This window comes from Scyliorhinus canicula, chromosome 17, assembly GCF_902713615.1.
Source record: "Scyliorhinus canicula chromosome 17, sScyCan1.1, whole genome shotgun sequence".
Lineage (NCBI taxonomy): Eukaryota > Metazoa > Chordata > Chondrichthyes > Carcharhiniformes > Scyliorhinidae > Scyliorhinus > Scyliorhinus canicula.
Genome location: NC_052162.1, coordinates 91,022,001 through 91,043,575, shown reverse-complemented (window position 1 = coordinate 91,043,575; position 21,575 = coordinate 91,022,001). Strand labels below are relative to the sequence as shown.

General features: G+C 49.0%; 1 protein-coding gene across 2 annotated transcripts in view; it reads left to right on the top strand.

The window, feature by feature from the left end:
* Nucleotides 1-21,575, top strand: part of LOC119951659 (sodium- and chloride-dependent neutral and basic amino acid transporter B(0+)-like) — an 86,098-nt gene that overhangs the window by 30,916 nt on the left and 33,607 nt on the right. For both annotated transcript variants that reach the window (XM_038774847.1, XM_038774846.1), the window contains 4 exons: nucleotides 1,366-1,504; nucleotides 11,962-12,094; nucleotides 12,789-12,929; nucleotides 18,529-18,757. In XM_038774847.1, coding sequence (XP_038630775.1) covers nucleotides 1,366-1,504; nucleotides 11,962-12,094; nucleotides 12,789-12,929; nucleotides 18,529-18,757 — 642 coding nt within the window. The remainder of the gene's footprint in view (nucleotides 1-1,365; nucleotides 1,505-11,961; nucleotides 12,095-12,788; nucleotides 12,930-18,528; nucleotides 18,758-21,575) is intronic.

The following is a 21,575-nucleotide window of genomic DNA, read 5'->3' as shown; positions in this document are numbered from 1 at the left end:
ACTGTGGGAGGAAACCGGAGCACCCGGAGGAAACCCATGCACACACGGGGAGGATGTGCAAACTCCGCACAGACAGTGACCCAAGCCGGAATCGAACCTGGGACCCTGGAGCTGTGAAGCGATTGTGCTATCCACAATGCTACCGTGCTGCCCAAACTGCTTGGACGGCTTTGAATGTTACTCTATCCTTTTTTAGGTAATGGAGACAAAACTGTACACAGTATTTCAGGTGAGGCCTCACCAGAAACCTGTACAATTGTACCAAAACCTCCCTATTTTTAAATTCCCTCCCATTAAAGGCCAAAATGCCGTTTATTTTCTGAACTGCCTGCTAGCTTTTTGTGATTCAAGTATTAGAACACCTAGATCCACCCTGAATGTCACTCACCTGCAGTCTCTCTCCAATTAGATAATAATCTGCCTTTTGATTCCTCCTGCCGAAGTGAATGACCTCACACTTCCCCACATTAAACCCCATTTGCCAGGTTGTCACCCAGTCACCCAATCTATCCATATGCTACTGCACAATCACAATATCCTCATCACAACATGCCCTTCCATACTACTTTTTGTGTATCTCTGCTTGGCCAGAATATTTTTCTCATTCGTCCTCTGAGTGTATGAGCTTATTCCTGTTTATTTCCCATCTTTTGGAAACGTTCTTCCTCAATCTCTCAGCCTCTTCCAAACATATTCCACGTTTTTATGTTTCCAATGTTTTGCATTCCTTGTTTTCCACCCATTAGTACTCACATCTCTTGTAAATTAAGGTCTCATCTTGTTTCTTTTTGGCAGTAGATATTTGGTTGGCATATGTGAAAAGGCAAAGTACTTGTATCTGGCTTTGGTCTAAAAGCAATCATAATACATAAAGGTTTCAAAGATCGGCTTCGATCAGTCCCAGTGAACATTTTGGGATGTACAAATCTGCAATGGTGATAGGGTCCTCAATTCGATCCCGCCCTGAGCTGGTGTCCACATTATTCGCTCAGTAACTCAGGCACTGGTGTCAAAAAGAGTCGAGAATCCTTGGCGGAGCGAGTTAAGTCTATTGGACAGTGTTCGGGCTCCTTCCCAGAAAAGCGCATCAAAAGGGGGCCACGATTCGTGGAAAATAACCCCTTCAAAGACATTTACAACCCTTAGTTCCATGTAGCATTTATGAAATTTGACTTGGTCTAAACCAGTTGCTCACACTGCAGACAGACAAACTCTCAGAATCCAAGAACACCGGTAAAATATCATGAAATAAAAGTGATTGGATTGATTCAATCAAAGGGAAGTAGTGACCCTGATTATATCACTACAAATGACAACATCATTCCCAGTGAAATGGAATTCTAAAACACATTCCCCATTTTCTAGATCCACTCTGCAATCTCACTCTGGATAATGGATATTCTGAAATCGTGAATACAACATGGCTGCATGGAAACAATGCAACTTGTCCAAATGGATCAGAAATCTACGTTCCTCACCAGGGTCCAAGTGAGCAATACTGGGAGTAAGTAAATGAACTCAGATCGCTGCACCTAGAATTGGCAGAGATTTTTAAAATGTGATTTATGGGATGAGGGCGTCCTTGGCGACACCAGCATTTATTGCCATCTCTAATTGCCCTTGAGAAGGTGGTGGTGAGCTGCCTTCTTGAACTGCTGCAGTCTCTGTGGTGTTAGGGAAGGAGTTCCAGGATTTTGACCTGGAGTAGTGAAGGAATAGTGATATATTTCCAAGTCAGGATGGTGTATGGCTTGGAGGGAAACTTCCAGGTGGCATTCCCATGTGTCTGCTGCCCTTGTCGTTCTAGATGGTAGTGGTCATAAGATTTGTTCGTGCTGTCTAAGGATCCTTGGTGAGTTCCTGCACTGCCTCTTGTAGTTTACACACTATTCTAGCACTGTACATCAGTGATGGAGGGGGTGAATGTTTGTGGATGGGGAGCCAGTCGAATGGGTTGCTTTGTCCGGGATGGTGTCATGCTTCTTGAGTATTATTGGAACTGCACTCATCCAGGCAGGTGGAGAGTATTCTATCGCAATCTTGATTTGCGCCTTCTCAATGGTAGACAGAATTTCGGGAGTCAGGAGGTGAGTCACTCGCTGCAAGATTCCTAGCCTCTGACCCACTCTTGTAGCCACTGTATTTATATAGCTTTCCCAATTTAGTTTTTGGTCAACAGTAACCTCCAGGATGTTGAAAGTGGGGGATTTGAACGTGGCATGTGGCACAGTGATTAGCACTGGGACTGCGGCGCTGAGCACCCGGGTTCGAATCCTGGCCCTGGGTCACTGTCCATGTGGAGTTTGCACATTCTCCCCATGTCTGCGGGGGTTTCACCCCCCACAACCCAAAGATGTGCAGGTTAGATCGATTGGCCATGCTAAATTGCCCCTTAATTGGAAAAAAATAATTGGGTACTCTTAATTTATATTTTAAAAAAGTGAGGGATTTAGTGGTGATATTGACATTGAAGGGATAATGGTGAGATTCAGTCTTGGAGATTGCCATTGCCTGCCACTTGTGTGGCACAAATATTATTTGCCATTTGTTAGCCCAAGCCTGGATATTGTCCAGGTCTTGCTGCATTTGGGCATGGACTGCTTCAGTCGCGAATGGTGCTGAACATTGTGCAATCATCAGAGAATATTGTCACTTTATTATGATGGAAAGAAAGTCATTTGAGAATGCAGATGATGGTGGTTGGGTCTCAGGCACTACACCGAGGACCTCCTGTAGTGATGGACAAGGACAAGGAGAAATCCAGAACATGGATAATTAATTGGGCAAAACCAACTCGATGGGTTAAGAATATATCGGAGGCGAGTGATTGGGAATCAAATGTTGGTGGAGAACACGATCACTGAGCAATAGACTACATTTAAAGGGATAGTACTGCAGGCAATGTCAAGATATATTCCCTCAAAGTGAAAGGGTTGGACAGATAAATCTACAACACCCTGAATTACAAGAGAGATAGAAGTGAAGAGGAAAAGGAAGAAGTACTCATATGACAGATGTCAGGTAGAAAATACAATGGAGAATCAGACTGAATATTGAAAGACCACAGGAACCCAATATGAGCGTCTGTGAGCAGGTTATTGCTGAGTGAGTGCCATTTGATAGCACTGTTGATGACTCCTTCCATAACTTTGCTGTGATGGAGAGTAATGCACTATCAATAACCACAAATCAGAATGGAATCAGAATGGCTGCAGCATCGGCGAGCACACACATTTATACGCCGCCTACTGGGTGGAGCCAGCAGGCAGGGATTTACCCATGTACCTCTACTATACGGATTATAATACCGTAAAATGCCGTAATACATGTAATATACTACTAGCGGTGACTACCACATTCACCCCCTGTTAAAAAAGAGTCCAGCGGTGGAAAACATTCCAATTTAAGTCTGTCGGGGGCCTTGACCCTCCTCTGCAATCGCCTCAGTGCTGGTGGTGATGTGGGTGCCGACTTGGTCACCTGCGACTCCGGGAGTGTGTTGTTCTCATCTTCGTCACCCCTGAGTGGAACCAGTGGGAGGACGGATCCTACTGGGGTGGGGGCTGCGGTGAGGTTCGGTGGAGGGAGGGTGAGTGGCACAGAGGTGAATGAGGCAACTGGGGGGGAGGTGGGGCGATGTCAGGTCGGGGATCCAGCGGGTGTCAGGTCCCGGAGGGAGACTGTGTCCTGGCGCCCGTTGGGGTGTGCCACGTAGGCATACTGCGGGTTCGCATGTAGGAGGTGGAATTTTTCGACCAAGGGGTCCGACTTATGGGTCCGCACATGCTTCCGAAGGAGGACGGGTCCAGGAACTGTCAGCCATGTTGGGAGCGAGACCCTGGAGGTGGACTTCCTGGGGAAGGCAAACACACGTTCATGAGGGATCTCGTTAGTCGTGGTGCAGAGGAGCGATCGGATGGAGTGGAGCGCATCGGGGAGGACCTCCTGCCAGAAGGAGACCAGGAGATTTTTAGACTGCAGGGCCAGCAGGACGGCCTTCCAGACCGTCCCGTTATCCCTCTCCACCTGCCCGTTTCCCCAGGGGTTGTAGCTGGTCGTCCTGCTTGAGGCAATGCCCTTGCTGAGCAGGAACTGACGCAGCTCATCACTCATAAAAGAGGATCCCTGATCGCTGTGGATGTAGGTGGGGAAACCGTACAGAGTGAAGATGCTGTGGAGGGCTTTAATTACCATGGCAAAAGTCATATAGGGGCATGGGATGGCGAAAGGGAACTGGGAGAACTCATCAATCACGTTCAGAAAGTACGTGTTGCGGTCGGTGGAGGGGCCCTTTGAAGTCTATGCTGAGACTCTCAAAGGGGCGGGAGGCCTTCACCAGGTGCACTCGGATCTGGCTGGTAGAAGTGCGGCTTGCACTCTGCGCAGACCTGGCAGTCTCTGGTGACGGTCCTGACCGCCTCAATGGAGTAGGGCAGGTTGCGGGCCTTGATGAAATGGAAGAACCGGAAGACTCCCGGTGGGGAAACCGTACAGAGTGAACCGTACGGGTGGCAGAGGTCATAGTGGAGAGGCCGGAGTCGGTCCACTTGTGCGCTGGCATCAGGGGGCTCATTGAGCTTCCCCGGGCGATATAAGATCTCATAGTTATAGGTGGACAGCTCGATCCTCCACCTCAAGATCTTGTCATTTTTGATCTTGCCCCGCTGTGTGTTATAAAACATAAAGGCAACCGACCGTTGGTCAGTGAGGAGAGTGAATCTTCTGCCGACCAGGTAATGCCTCCAATGCCGCACAGCTTCCACAATGGTTTAGGCCTCCTTTTCGACAGAGGAGTGCCGAATTGTGGAGGCATGGAGGGTGTGGGAAAAGAAGGCAACGGGCCTGCCCACCTGGTTGAGGGTGGCGGCCAGAGCTACGTCCGATGCATCGCTCTCCACCTGGAAGGGGAGGAACTCGTTGACCGCATGCATCGTGGCCTTGGCGATATCCGCCTTGATACGGTTGAAGGCCTGGCGGGCCTCAGCCGTCAGGGGAAAAGCTGTGGACTGAATGAGTGGGCGGGTCTTGTCCGCATAATTAGGGACCCACTGGGCATAGTAGGAGAAAAACCCCAGGCATCGTTTCCGGCCCTTGGGGCAGTGGGGGAGTGGGAGTTCCATGAGGGGATGCATGCGGTCAGGGTCGGGCCCTAGGACTCCATTTTACACAACATAGCCAAGGATGGCTAAGCAGTTGGTGCGGAACACGCATTTTTCCTTATTGTATGTGAGGTTAAGGAGTTTGGCGGTCTGGAGGAAATTTTGGAGGTTTGCGTCATGGTCCTGCTGATCGTGGCCGCAGATGGTGATGTTATCTAGGTACAGAAAGGTGGCCTACAGTCCGTACCGGCCATCCATTCGGTCCATCTCTCGCTCGAAGGCTGAGACCCCATTAGAGACGCCGAAGGGAAACCGAAGGAAGTGATAGAGGAGGCCATCTGCTTCGAACGCAGTGTATTGGCGGTTCTCTGGGCGGATGGCGAGCTGGTGGTAGGCGGACTTCAGGTCCACTGTGGAAAAGACTCGGTACTGCACAATCTGATTGACCATGTCAGATATGCGGGGGATGGGGTATGCATCGAGCTGTGTGTACCGATTGATGGTCTGACTGTAGTCAATGACCATCCTGTGCTTCTCCCCAGTCTTTACTACTACAACTTGAGCTCTCCAGGGGCTGTTGCTGGCCTCAATGACCCCTTCCCGCAGAAGCCGTTGGACCTCCAACCTGATGAACATCCTGTCCTGGACACTGTACCGTCTGCTCCTGGTGGCGACGGGTTTGCAATCCGGGCTGAGGTTCGCAAACAGGGAAGGTAGATCGACCTTAAGGATCGTGAGGCAGCAGGCAGTGAGGGGGGTAGGGGTCCACCAAATTTTAAGGTTAGGCTTTGGAGACGGCATTGAAAGTCCAGGCCGAGTAACAGGGCAGCGCAGAGGTTGGGGAGGACATAGAGCCGGACGTTGCTGAACTCCATGCCTTGGACGGTGAGGGTCGCGATGCAGTACCCCCGGATTTCCACAGAATGGGATCCGGAGGCCAGGGAGATTTTATGGGTGACGGGGTGTACCGGGAGGGACCAGCGCCTTACCGTCATGGGGTGGATGAAGCTCTCTGTGCTCCCGGAGTCAAAAAGGCAGGTCATCTCGTGTCCATCGATCTTCACCGTCGTCGTCGCGGTCGTGAGATTGCGGGGCTGGGACTGATCCAGGGTGATAGAGGCGAGCTGTGGCTGATGCTGGGAGATCCCGGGCTCATCAGCGGTGGTGGGGGTAGCGGTAGGTGATCAACGGCCAGACGAGCAGGGGTCCTGAGACGCTATCCAAAATAGCGCCGAAGGTGGCGGCGCCCACGCGGCGCACATGGTGGGCGGCATCAAAGATGGCGGCGCCCATGTGCTGCACGTCGCTTGTGGTGATGAAGATGGCGGCGCCCACGGACCGCACGTGGCTTGTGAAGGGGAAAATGGCAGCACCCCTGGGTTGCACGTGAGGGGTGTAGGAACGCCGGGCCTGGAAACAGCGGCGACCGACCGGGCCTGGCAAACAAAAAACAAAAAGTGTCCCTTTTTCCCACAGCCATTGCAGGTTGCACTCTGCGCCGGGCAGCGCTGCCTGGGGTGTTTGTTTTGCCCGCAAAATAGCACTTGGGGCCCCCCAGAGTTGGCTGGCTGCCGCGCGGCGCAAGCTTTCGATGAGCTGGAGTCTGCAGCTGGTGGGGCCCACAAAGCCCACGAGGGTGCCGCGCAGTCAGGGGGCGTAGGACTGCACGTTACGGGAGGCCACTTTTAACGAATTAGCGAGCTGCCTAGTTCCCGCAAGATCAAGTGTACCCCCTTCCAGTAGCCACTGGCGGACGTACGCAGACTTCATGCCCATATCGTAAGTGTCTCTAATTAAAAGTTCTGTATGCTGGACTGCCGGAACTGCCTGGCAGTCACAATTCCTATCTGGGTGGTGAATGCCTGTCACAATTTATCTAATGTTGCTGATGCGATCATGGATTTCATATTGTATATTTCCAACCTTTTGGATTGAGCATCAGTGATAAACAAAATCGAAATATAGTCACACCCACCTGTGACGTGGCCACTCCCAAGGGTGCATGAAGGCCGCAGACAGAAAGTGTTTCTGCATTTGACACTGGCCACATTGTTGGACCAGATTCTCTTATGTCAATATCCATCCTGGTCCACCACAGGTAACTGAGTTTGAGCATCTTCATTTTTGTCACCCCTGGATGGACAGAGTGTGGCTCCTCGAGCAATAGCCTCCTAGGGGGTGGGAACAGCTACATTTACTCCCCATAATAATGCGTCGCCTTCACAACTTAACTCATCCTTTCTTCTCTGAAAGAGTCGTAGCTCAGACCTGTTATCATAACACCAGCCACGAAGGACCAGGGGCGGAATTCTCCATCATTGGGACTATGTTCCCACGCCGGTGTCAAAACGGTCGGGATTTACGCCAGAAAATCTTGGTTCAAAGGGGCACGAATTCCAAGCCCTACAGGAGGCTAGCAGAGACCTAGTAGACAGGAGTAGATCTCGCAGCTTTTGCTGCAGAAACGGGCCCCCATATTTCCAGGTCAGAGGCCGCGCATACGCACGAGGCGGCCGAAATATGCTCGATGGCAGAGTCAGACCACAGAGCTAGACCCACAAAGGAGACCACCTGATCGGCCGCACACCCAACCCTTGACCCCAGCACAAGCACTCCACACCGCCTATAAGGCCCCCCCCTAGCCTCCGATCGGTCCGCCCCCAACCAGGGCGAGTCCGCAGCCGCCACGCGAGTATCCCAACTGGAGCATATTAGTTCCAAGCTGTCGGGACTTTGGCCTGTTGGGGGCGAAGAATCGCTGAGCGGGCCTTTGGCAATGGCCCCAGGTAGGTCCCAGGTGGCGCGGTGTACTCCCCGAGTACGCCACTTTTTGGGGCCCGCAGAATCGGGGAAACGCCGCCAGTCCTGATTTCTTGCAGGAACATTGATTCTGCGGCCCCGCGCTGGTTGCGATTGCGGCGCCAGGGTGCAGAGAATCCAGTCCCCTGTGTTTGACTCGAGATAATAAGAGATATTTTGGGGTCCAAAGCTTCATCTGTGTCACTGACGCTGTCAACGTGCCAAGAAAGTAAGAACGGTCTCCTGTGGCACTGTTAGAGTCACTCTGAGATAGGGGAACGTGGCTCAAATAATTCACATTCAACATGTGGGTGCCCAACCTGTGTTGAAACGTATAGTTGCAGGCTGTTAACAAAGAGCCAGTTTTGGACCTTAGCCAAAGCTATGGGGGGGGGGGGGGGGGGGGGTACGGCCTTATACTCTCAAAATAACCCCAGCAGGGATTTGTGATCGGTAACAACATGAAATGTTGTCCGTGGATAAATTGGTGGAACTTTATGACTCCGAATGTTGCGGCTCGTCCCTCCTTCTCAATTTGGGAATAAACACCTTCACGTCTGGCCAACTCCTCAAGGCACAAGCGATTGGCCTTTCTGCACCATCGACCATCTTACGGACTCTATTCCATAAGGGGCATCACAGGTAAGGATTATCTACTTTGACGAGTCAAAATAGACCAAAAGACTGGATGACTGTGAAGCTAGTTTAACCTGTTCAAAGGCTTCTTTCGGCTGTTCTTTCCAATGTTATCTCCGGTGCTTCTTGATTAGTGTGTGTAAGTGTAGTTATGCCACCCTGGTTGTGGGCACGATCGACTCCAGCCCCAAAAACCCATGAATCCCAACATAAGTGAATTAACCACTAATTTTTATATTTTCCTGATATCTTTGACCCTCAACTGCTCCAATAACTTACAGGCACCAGATTTGTTAGTAAAACACAAAAGACCTGTTAATTTACAAGATAAGAGTTAAACATGTAATGGCAATAATAGAACAACGGTCTGCAAATCTAGTTACTCCCCAACTCCATCCCACCCTCCATCCACTCTTGCACACAAGACAGACGCACAGTGGTGAAGCTGAAGAATCAATATAATGGGGGTTAAATGGGACGAGAGATGAAAATGTTAGCTGTTGGGGTAATATCTTTATGATGAACTTCTCAGAATATGAAGTATTGAAAACCATCGGTTGGTTTGGATCTTCTACAATCTGCCTTCACTTAGACACCGCAGGCTGCAGGAATTCCTCTGGAGATTCACCTTCACTTGTACAGACCTCCACCAGACTGACTCTCAGTCTCATTGAGGTAGTATCAGAATTCCCCTCCTGAGAGTTTACAGCAGGTTCACCGTCCACTCTGCCTTTCAGCTGCTGGTCTGGTCTTTGTGCAGCGGTTCTGGCTGTGGGATAGAGTGTGAGAGAAGGGGTTGGCCTTCAGGACCTTTTAGGAACCTCAGGAGAGATATCAGACTGAGCTTTTACCTGCTTTTCAAACAGGGGATTAAACTTTCACAGGTCTGTCTACTGCTTAGTCTTTCAATCAGAAGTTACCTTCACAGGCCTGGCTGGGGAGTGTTTTAAAATCACCAGCCGCCACTGATAGAAAGAATGTTTTAAATCATCTCCGACTTCTGTCCAGATCTAAGCAGAAACTTAAAGCCACAATGGAACCTATCTAATATTCCTGAAACTTTCCAGAAGCGTCTTAAAGGCTCCACAAATCACAATCAAGAATCGAACAAGACATTCCAGAAGAGCTGTTTACTGCTGGCCAATTCCATTAAAATGACATCACAGGACCCTGCCACACAGCACACTGGAGGGAGGGGAATGCCCTTGGGCCAGTTCAAATGCTAGCTAGAGGCGGGGAGGGGGAGGGGTTGTTCAAAAGTCTGAAATTTAAAAGCAGCCAGCAAGACAGGGATTGAAAAGGGAAACTAGGATCAGGCAAGGATTTGCAAGAGGATCATTAGAGGGTGCAAACATTGTGGAAAGATTAGGAATAAATCTGGTGCAATAGTTCACCATTCCAAAAAGGAATTTCAATTCCAACATATTCTTGGGAGCTAATGCATCCTTAATTGTTTGGATTCTCTCCTCCATAGGGTTTATCCTGAATGATAAGTACGTCACTTCAGTTTTCTCTTTTTAGCCTTACCCTGGCTGCCTTAAATCTTTTCAAGACTTTTGACAGCACGGTGGCACAGTGGTGAGCACAGCTCCCTCACAGCTCCAGCGACACAGGTCCAATTCCAGCCTTGTGACTTTCTGCGTGGAGGTTGCGCTTTCTCCCCGTGTCTTTTTTATTTTATTTAAAAAATAAATAAATTTAGAGTACCCAATTAATTTTTTCCAATTAAGGGGCAATTTAGCGTGGCCAATCCACCTAGCGTGCACATCTTTGGGTTGTGGGGCGAAACCCACGCAGACATGGGGAGAATGTGCAAACTCCACACAGTGACCCAGATCCGGGATCGAACCTGGGACCTCGGCGCCGAGAGGCATCAGGGCAAACCCACTGCGCCACCATGCTGCCCCTTCTCCCCGTGTCTGCATGGGTTTTGTCCAGGTGCTCCGGTTTCCTCCCACAGTCCAAAGATGTGCAGGTTAGGTTGATTGGCCATGCTAAATTGCCCCTTAGTGTCAAAAAGGTAATGTCGGTATATGGGAATGGGGTGGAAGCATGGGCTTAAGTAGAGTGCTCTTTCCAAGGGCCGGTGCAGACTCAATGGGCCGAATGGCCTCCTTCTGCACTGTAAATTCTATGATGCTACAATTCTTCGAGGTGCTAGGTGATCCTCTTTGGATGCTTCTGTAATCAATGCATCATTTAGAACGACAATCAGCTTGGGTAGGCCCTGTAGTAAACTTTCCATCATGTGGTGTAATACTGCACAGACTCTGAAGGGTAACACTGGTATAAGCCTTTGTTGGTGTCTATGGTCATTTTAACTTTGATTGTTTGTACACATGCTCATATCAAATTTGGTGGAAGTTAAGCCTCCTGATAATTCAGCTTATAAATCTTCAATTCTTGGTATTGGGTAATTGGTCCAATTTGGCTGATGGATTAGTTTGTCTCCTCTGCATTTCCTGATAGCCATCTGGCTTTACCACTGGCACGATTGAAGCTACTCACTCTAAAAACTGTGCAGGTTTGATGATGCATAATTCTTCTAGACATTTGAGTTCGGGCTCAACCTTCTCATTTAGGCATAAGGGATGCAGTGAGCTCTAAAAAAACAACTTGGGTGTGGCTTCTGGATCCATGTAAATCTTTAATTTAAGGTCCTGTACCTTGTCTAACCCATCTTGGGAAACGGCCTGATGTTTTTTTAAGATTTCATGAAAACCTCCTGCATTAATTTGGAAGATTTCTAGCCAATTTTTAATTAATTTTGCGAAGCCAATCCTGGCCCATGAGATTTGGCCCTTGACGTCCACTATTATTAGGGACAGTTAAGCGGACTGGTTTTGGTAGCTTACGAGTTTGCTTCGAAGGACAGGTTTTCACATGAGGTCTCCTTTCCCAGTTTTCATAAGAGCAGAATACACTCTGATCCTCATCGCCAGTGTAATACCCTGACAGATGGACGACCACCAGGTAGATCAACGGATGAAGGGTTTATTAAAGTAAGAAACTATACAAAAGGGTGAGATAAAAGACACCATTTTCTAATACTCCAAACTCCTAACTAATTGGGACATCTGTGCTTCACCCCAAGGGTTCACGTGCTTCAGGCCCATTGGTTGATTGGGGGTCACATGATCCTCTGAGCACTCACTCCCTTAAAGTGCCACTACCACATTTATCTTTTGCACTGATGTGTGAGGCTCCCCCATCATTGAGGATGGTAATATTTGTGAAGCCTTCTCCTCCAGTTAGTTGTTTAATTGTCCAATGCCATTCAGGTATGGATGTAGCGGGACTGCGGAGCCCAGATACGATCCGCTGGTTGTGGAATCACTTGCCTCCTGCCCTTAAATATTTATTCAAATAGACGGTGTATGTAATGAACATTATCCTCATACAAGATGTTTGTTGTCATTTTATTCAGTAAAGTGGTTTTACGCCGTACCAGTTCAATGGATGAGACTGGGGAGATCGTCTGGTATTTAGCCCTGTATCTGCTCCTGGCCCGGCTGATAATTGGGGCAGTGTTATCGAAAGGAATTAAATCTTCAGGAAAGGTAAAATTATTGGTGATGAACAGATTTAAAACTAATGATAAAGTATAGATTTCTGCAAGAATTAAACTAGGATTTATAAATCATTAGTGAAGTGGGCAGGTTTATCTCACATTTGATGGCAACAGTGTATCTTTGGGGAGTGGGCGATCCATAATTCATGAGGACTTCATGCCTGAGTGAGATCTGAAGATCTTTCTCCTGAGGGAAAGAACAGCAGCAATTCTCCTAAACCCCTGAAACATTCCCCTCATTCAAGGGTTGCAGTCACTGATTCAGGGATTTGGGGTGAATTTACCATTGTTCTGGAAGGCTGGACAGGACTGGCTCAGTGATTGAGCAGATTAGGGCCATGGTTTTGTCTGAGTGAAATTAGATTCCTCTAAACATTGAGAATGGCAAAGAAACCTGAGGAGTGAAATACATTCAGCACACTCCATACAATTCTCCTGTTTAAATCTGTTACTTTTCTGAATATCAGACATAAATAAGCTAGATTTATGCAATTTAACTTCTGTTATAATATGTATCACAGTGTTAATTTTACCTTCAATGTAGCTATTATTCCTCCAATTGTTTTCTGATTCATTCTCTAATTTGATTACAATCCAATCAGTTTACCATTCAGTTGGATTCAATGCTGCAAATGTTGTACCAGCAATGCAGGGAAATCTAACAAACTCCTCTCCATGGTCAGGTGGTCTATTTCACTGCGACGTTCCCTTATGTGGTTCTGATCATACTCCTGATCCGAGGCCTTACCCTGGAGGGAGCCTATAAAGGAATTGAATTCTACATTGGAAGCCAGTCAGACTTCTCCAAACTGGCTGATGCTGAGGTAAACACAACAATATAATGGATCGAATTTCGAGTCTATTTTTAGCAATTGTGTCTGGTGATGTTTCATTTAGTTAATTTGCTGCATGTTTGATGTACCTTCGTTAAGAGTACAGCATTGTCTTTTGGGCTATGTTCAAACATAGGAAAACTTATTTCAATAATTCTGATTACTGTGGTATGAGAGTCTGACACATTCAGGCTTAACGCGAGTCTAAGTGCAATACCGCTCACACAGTGATGGAAGAAGGTACATGACCCAGACCCAGGGGTCCATGTGGTTTTGAGCACAAATGGGAAAGACCCAAGTATCGAAAAAGCTTCCTAGCCTATGCCCTTTACTGTACATGTTTAAATAGTTCTATTTGTCAATAAAGACTTACAGTTAGATGGTAAATTTTCATCCTGGAGCCCAGTCACCAACGGTGTACCACAGGGATCAGTGCTGGGTCCTCTGCTATTACTTGGATGATGGAGTTGAAAGTTGGGTTAGTAGATTTGTGTGATTATAGATTATAGTGTGTTAGCATTTATTAACAGGGGGATTGAGTTTTGAGCCGTGAGATTATGCTGCAACTGTACAAGTTGGTTAGACCACATTTGGAGTATTGTGTGCAGTTCTGGTCACCTCATTATAGGAAGGATGTGGAAGCATTGGAAAGGGTGCAAAGGATATTTACCAGGATGCTGCCTGGATTGGAGGGTAGGTTTTATGAGGAAAGGTTGAGGGAGCTAGGGCTTTTCTCATTGGAGCAAAGGAGCATGAGAGGTGACTTAATTGAGGTGGATAAGATGATGTGAGGGATAGATAGAGTGGAAGTTCAGCGACTTTTTCCTCGGGTGGATGTAGCTGTTACAAGGGGGCATAACTAGAAGGTTTATGGTGGAAGATATGGGAGGGATGTCAGAGGTAGGTTCTTTACTCAGAGAGTGGTTGGAGCGTGGAACGCACTCCCAGCTATGGTAGTGGAGTTGGACACTTTAGGAACTTTCAAGCGGTTATTGGATAGGCATATGGAGTGCACTAGAATGATTGGGAGTAGGTTGATTTGATCTTAGTTTCAGACTAGTTTGGCAAAACATTGCGGGCCAAAATGCCTGTACTGTGCTGCACGGTTCTATGTTCTATGAAGAAAGACTGCAAACATATCTTTAAGAGACATCCTTCTGTAATGATGTTGTGACAGCTGAGGGCTCAAAAGATTTCAACCTACGAAAATGCTGAAATAACTCGATGATGGAAGACGAAGAAAATATTTAATTGGAAGTTTTGCCATGAGTTGAAGATGCAGAGAAATTCAAGTGCTCTAGTCAAAAGGACTGGAAGTTGAAGTCAGATATTAGTACTTTGGCAGAAGACGTCAATGTATCTCCCTTGCAAGTCCAATTTCATGGAGTCCTTTCAGCTGATTTATTTTTTCAAAGTTCCAGGCTGCTTGGGAACCATTTACCTAATTCAATGTCAAAGGAGCCGATGAAGAAAAGTCCATCACTAAAACCTAATTTCCCAGCCAGAGCCCCAATGTGTGTCCTCTTTTCAGTGTATCTTCACCTTTTTTTTACCTTTTGGGGAAATGGTGGAAGGATTGCCAAGCTGATTATCAGCTCATTGAACCACAATGTTGAGCTGTACAACCTTCCTATTTCTAGCCTCACTGGCACGTGGCACAGGGGTAATCCCAAGATTACAGCTGTTTCTAACTGTCTACCTAACTACCTTTTGTGGGCAGCACGGTAGCATGGTGGTTAGCATAAATGCTTCACCGCTCCAGGGTCCCAGGTTCGGTTCCCGGCTGGGTCACTGTCTGTGCGGAGTCTGCACGTTCTCCCCGTGTGTGCGTGGGTTTCCTCCGGGTGCTCCGGTTTCCTCCCACAGTCCAAAGATGTGCGGGTTAGGTGGATTGGCCATGCTAAATTGCCCATAGTGTCCTAAAAAGTAAGGTTAGGGTGGGGGGGTTGTTGGGTTACGGGTGTGGGGTGGATACGTGGGTTTGAGTAGGGTTATCATTGCTTGGCACAACATCGAGGGCCGAAGGGCCTGTTCTGTGCTGTACTGTTCTATGTTCTATACCTAAACCGCTGCCGCAGAACCTCGTCACTTTTCGTCCCTGTGTCGTTAGTACCAATATATAACATGACCTCTGGTTATTCACCCTCTTCCTTCAGAATGCTTTCTGCCCGTACAGAGACATCCTGGACCCTGACACCAGGGAGGCAACATACCATCTTGGAGCTTCAATTGATTCTGATCCACATGGCCCTGGTGCTAGCCTCTTAACAGTAGCTGAATCGGTCCGGGTGCGGGGCCAGTTTTGCTCTCATGGAACTCCACGAATCCTGAGCCAGCATCAACACTTAGTCTCAGGAACAGAAAATTCTGCCGCATGGCTCTAAAAAAAGGAAGCCCAGATTGCTACCTTTTTATATTGGTTTGGTGATCATCAAAATCCTGTTATCATAATGAAATCTCCACATCATCATAATGAAAGGCATTGATTGATCCACAAACAGCCTTGAGGACCTATTAACAGCCTTTGATAAATATTATAATCATCATGCAAAAGAGAAGCAGGGAACACTTCCAGGATTGCAATATGAGGAAAAGACCAGCACCTGAACAAGCCGCACGAGGGCAGCAGAGAGGCAGGGAACCTTCCAGAAGTCCCAAAGTTGCATCGCAAAAGGATCCCGATATGTTTCTTGAACGGTACCAGCAACTGATTATGATTAATGAGGAAACAGTCTCTGGCAGAATGGCCCATAACTTCCTGGTTCTCCAGTGTTACATTTAGGGGGCACCCGTACGATGTGCTGGGAATCTCTCTTGGAAGTTCCCAAGTAAGTATTTATAATTGTTATTGTCACAAGTAGGCTTACGTTAACACTGCAATGAAGTTACTGTGAAAATCCCCGAGTCGCCACATTCGGCTCCTGTTTGGGTGCACGGAAGGAGAATTCAGAATATCCAAATTACATAACAGCACGTATTTTGGGTCTTGTAGGAGGAAACCCACGCAGACACAGGGAGAATGTGAAGACTCCGAACAGACAGTGACCCAAGCCGGTAATCGAGCCTGGAACCCTGGTGCTGTGAAGCAACAGTGTGAACCACTGTACTACCGTGCTTTTTTACCCAGCAATTTTTCAGAAGCTCTAACTTCCTCTGAATAATTCCACTATGGACCATCCAACAGAAGCGATTTAATTCACTCACCTCAGATAGTTCTGCCAATTTTAAGCTGATAGTTACTCTGAAAGATTTGGAAGGAAAAAAAAACTTCCTAAATCCTGAGTAATTATTTAATCACCCAGACCCAGATTCCCATGGGACACCCTGCGAAAACATTCCCCCCCCCCCACCCCCGGGGGACACACCACACTCCAGCCACACCATCCCACCTTCCCCCCCCCCCCCCCCCCCCCGTCTGAAACTCCTGGACTGACCCAACCTCCACACCACCCCCTCCCCCCCTCCTCTGACTGACCCTGCCTGACCAGGCACCCCCTCCCGGACTGAGACGCTACCCTCCCGGAATGACTCCCCCCTCTCCTTACCTCTCGACTGACCCCTCCCCCTTTCCGGACTGATTCTCATCCTGGCCTGACGTACCCCTCCTCCCCCCCCCCCCCCCCACTCCTGGACTGAACCCCCCACCCCCCACCCCCTCCCTCCTTCCTGAAATGATCCAATCCATTCCAGACCATCGACCCCCCCCCCCCCCAAATCACCGGGACTGACACCCCAACCGCCCCCCACAAACCAACAGGTCTGACTCCTTTCTCCATCCCAACTACCACCTCCCCTGCCACCCCCCACCCCCCAAGCAATGGGTCTGACCCCGTCTGACCTCCCCAATCTACAGGGTCCTACTCAGGGCATCCCCCCCCCCCCCCCCGGGGTTCAACTTTGACACCCCACCTTCCCATTCCTTAAACTTTAAAATTTATCTGGCCTCTGTAAATTGTCCCTTTAAGGCAGGTACTGCGGTAAAAAGGGGGAGTACTTTCGCTCTCTGCACCCAGTTACTCCACACTGATCAGCCAGGACCTTGGCTGCTCCTGTCTCACCCAGACTGAGTGAGGAATGTTGGGCGGGGCAGGGCTTTGGAATCCCAGCAAAGGTAAGTCCGATGTTATGCCACCCCTGGGCAATGTGCTGTCAATTCCAGACCGACGTGCCCGGGAGTCACAACACATGTCAATTAACCAATAATCCTGACATTTTTCGCCGTTGGCTGCCCAATAATCACAGTCATCAGGTTTGTAAGTTTCAACACAATTACTGTTTATTTATATCAAGAACTATCATGCAATATGCAGTAAACACAACTGGAGAACAACAAGCAAATACCTACTGCCCCACCCTCTACCCACAGACACAAGACAGACAAACACAGAGGGGTAGAAAGGGGTAAAATAATAAGGATGATGGTCAAAAGATAAGAGTCTTTACTTCAGATGGTCTTCTTTAGCACGCTTGTTGATTAAAGTCTCTGGTTTTCAGTTGGTAATGGTCTTTTATGCTGAATCATTCATTCAGGGTCCTTGTAGTTTAGAATTTAATTTAGAATGTTTTAGTTTAGAACTGGGGGCCGGTTTAACTCACTTGGCTGGACAGCTGGTTTGTGATTCAAAGCAAGACCAATAGCATGGCATCAATTTCTTTTTCACCAAAGGTCATTCATTAAGGTCCCACCTTTTCAACTTTGCCCCTCGCCTGAGGTGTGGTGATCCTCAGGTCAAATCACCACATGTGTGGGACAGTATGCCAGGCAGGGTACTGACGCCCACATTATATTCATCAACCAGTCAAGGGATGCTCCACGGCTCCGCTGCTGCCTCTCCAGTTTATGCTGGGCCACGCCCATCTGGATGATGATTCGGCTGGAGTCCGTGGGCTCCGAGGGGGTAGCCTGAGGGGGAGTGGGTCACCCATATGACCGGTGACTCTCTGCGAAACCACGGGCCACAGTGGGCGGCAATAGATGCGCAGCTAAATGGCTGCCTTGCAGACTTGGTCTCCACTCCTCCCCCCGTGCCCTGGCAGACCACCTATTCCCCCCCCCCCCCCCACCCCCACCCACCCTCACCAACCCAGCGGCACAACTGGCAGCCCACGGCTGTGCCTTTGGAAACATGTCTTACATCCTCTCTCTCCCTCAGCAGCCACCACACCTTTCCCGATTTTAAATACCACAAGTGAACCGCGCCATCGTCACCACCGCCTGGTGGAGGCAGAGCATTGCGGGAAGCCGGAGAATATCGGGTCGGGCCCATTCATGACATGTTAATGGCCGTTACTGTACAATTTACGTGTTTAAGGTATTCATGCCACTGGCGAGGCACAGGAAGATGACGTTCGGTTGGCCACCAGCACTGGCCTCATTTTTAGCTGACGTGCATTTTTCTGACCGATCGCATTTCACAATTCCAGCATCGCTCGTTGTTGATTAAAGAAGTTCAAACATTCAACTTAGGAGTGAACTATGGAACTAACAAATGTCTCTTATCGTTAATGCTGTTTTACCGAACATAGTTGAATGCGTTCAAGTAAAATAACCCAATTAACACCCTGATTCATTCTAATTTTTATTTGCTAGGTTTGGAAAGATGCTGCAACACAAATTTTCTTTTCTATCGCCGTATCTATGGGAGGTTTATCAGCGCTGTCATCTTACAATAAATTCCACAACAACTGTTTCCGAGACACCATCATTGTCTGCGTTGTTAACTGTGCTACGAGTGTGTTTGCCGGATTTGCCATCTTCTCCATCCTTGGGCACATGGCTCATATACAAAACAAGCCTGTTTCAGAGGTTGTACAGTCAGGTAAAGTAAAGCATCTCTCTGAAATCAATCATTTTGATAGATATGAGATGACAATTGTTCAGTGCACAGACACAATAATCAATACGTGGATCCACAGCAGTATTACTGGTGGAAAGTGTTTTCAAGTTCTGAAGTGTCACACAGTTTAATGGTGGTTGTATTATAGGGACTGGACCCCTTATCTGGCGTCCCAAATTCTGCAAGGACCTGAACACTATGGATCCCTCGGAAACACTATCTCTACGAAGCAATGCTGTCCATTATATCCAGATCATGGCGCGCTGGTCTCCGGTGCTTTGTACTGTACTGTGGAGGTTCAAAACAGTCCTTATTCTGAAGATGAGTCTACAGGAATTGCATGAAGTCTCAAAGTAATGTTATGTATTTTGTATTTTGTGCAAATGCAAATTGCAGACCCAAACACTGAAAATCCCTGGACGGGATTCTCTGTCCCTGGGAAGCCCAGAATGCATTTCCCGATGGGACAGAGAATGGGGCATCCGGGCAATTTCGGGATCTGTGCCGGGCACCGACTCAAACACTGCACGGCAGGAGGAGCGTGGAAATAAATGCAATTGGGTCATAATGAGCCATTTACATCTATTTAGCCGGCCCGGTGCACTATGCTCTTCCCTCCCATGATTCTCCGGTCCCCGTGACCGGGGGGGGTCACGTGGGCATGGCTCACTTGTGGTCTGTATAATTATGGCCACCTTGACTCACTGCGAGGTCCACCATGACAGGGCAACGATGGTAGGCCATCTGCGCCTAACCCCCGACCCCTCCCGCACCGCTCATCAGCCCCCAAACAACAAATTGCCTTGGTGCCTCCTCCCACCTCCAACTATGGGGACGATCCAACCAGTTCCACCCCCCCCCCCCCCAGACCCCTATAGTAGGGGGACCCCTGTGATGCACGATCAATTACACAAAGACGAGAGTTGGATGCAATCAAGGATTTAATACACTAAGATGTGTGGCCTCCAATAGCAGCTGGCGAAATGGCTGCTGTACAGGGGAGCACACATATTTATACTCCGCCTACAGGGCCTTACCACAAATCACCTAATATATACATCAGTGGTGACGACCACATTCACCCCCTGTTAAATTGAGTCCAATGGGGTGGAGGAGAACTATATGCAAGTACATGTTTTAAAATACAGAGGAAGAAAAAATTGAGTCCAGCAGGGTGGAGGAGAGTTATACAGAAGGATGATGTTTCAGGAGTCCCGATCAAGTTACAGGTTCAGTCGGTCCGCAGCCTTCATCTGCCACTGGGAGCGCCGCAGTGGTGGCGGCGATTCCGGTATCGGTCTGGTCCTCGGTGACTCCGGGAGCGTGCCGAAATCCTCATCATCCTCGGGCGTGAGCAGGGAGAGGACGGATTGTCCTGGGGTGGGGGTTGCAGCTGGGTGCGCCGGGGAAGCGGAGGGTGGCGTCAGGCCAGAGGGGTGTGTGTGCGTGTGGAACCTGCTGGTGCCAGGTCCCTGAGGGAGACAGTATCTTGGCAGCCGCCAGGTTGCGCTACGTAGGCGTACTGTGGGTTGGCGTGGAGTAGCTGCACCCTTTCAACCAATGAGTCCGCCTTGTGGCGTCGTACGTGCTTACGGAGGAGTACGGGTCCTGGAGCTGCCAGCCAAGTGGGAGTGACACCCCGGAGGTGGACTTCCTGGGGAAGGCAAAGGGACGTTCATGGGGTGTGTCATTAGTCGCAGTGCATAGGAGCGACCGAATGGAGTGCAGTGCGTCGGGGAGGACCTCCTGCCAGCGGGAGGCCGGGAGACCTCTGGACCGTAGGGCCTCCAGACCGTCCCATTCTCCCTGTCCACCTGCCCATTTCACCGGGGGTTACGGCTGGTCGTCCTGCTCGAGGCGATACCCTTGTTGAGCAGGAACTGACGCAGCTCATTGCTCATGATGAGGATCCCCGGTCGCTGTGGACGTAGGCGGGGAAGCCAAACAGAGCAAATATGATGTTGAGGGCTTTGATGACTGTGGCAGATGTCATATCAGGGCATGGGATGGCGAAGGGGAATCTGGAGTACTCATCGACCACACTGAGGAAGTACATTTACGGTCGGTGGAGGGGAGGGGCCTTTTGAAGTCCACGCTGAGGCATTTAAAGGGGCGGCAGGCCTTCACCAGGCGTGCACGGTCTGGCTGGTAGAAGTGCGGTTTGCACTCCGTACAGACCTGGCAGTCTCTGGTGATTTCCCTGACTTCCTTGACGGAGTAGGGCAGATGGTGGGCCTTGATGAAGTGGTACAAACGTGTGACTCCCGGGTGACAAAGATTTTTGTGCAGAGTCCGGAGTCGGTCCACCTGAGCGCTGGCACATGCACCTCGCGATAGGGCATCGGGTGGCTCGTTGAGCTTACTGGGGCGATACAAAATCTCGTAGTTGTAGGTGGAGAGCTTGATCCTCCACCTCAAGATTTTATTGTTTTTGATCTTGCCCCACTGTGTGTTGTTAAACATGAAAGCTACCGACCGTTGGTCAGTGAGGAGAGTGAATCTCCTGCCGGCCAGGTAATGCCTCCAATGCCACACAGCTTCAACGATGGCTTGGGCTTGTTTTTCGAAGGAGGACTGCCGATTTTCGGAGGCATGAAGGGTTCGTGAAAGAATGCCAAGGACCTGCCTGCCTGGTTGGAGGTGGCGGCTAGAGCAACGTCTGATGCGTCGCTCTCGACTTGAAATGGTAATGTCTCGTCAACTGCGTGCATCACGGCCTTGGTGATGTCAGCTTTATTACGGTTGAAGGCCTGATGAGCCTCGGCCGTTAGGGGAAAAAGAGTGGATTGGATGAGCGAAC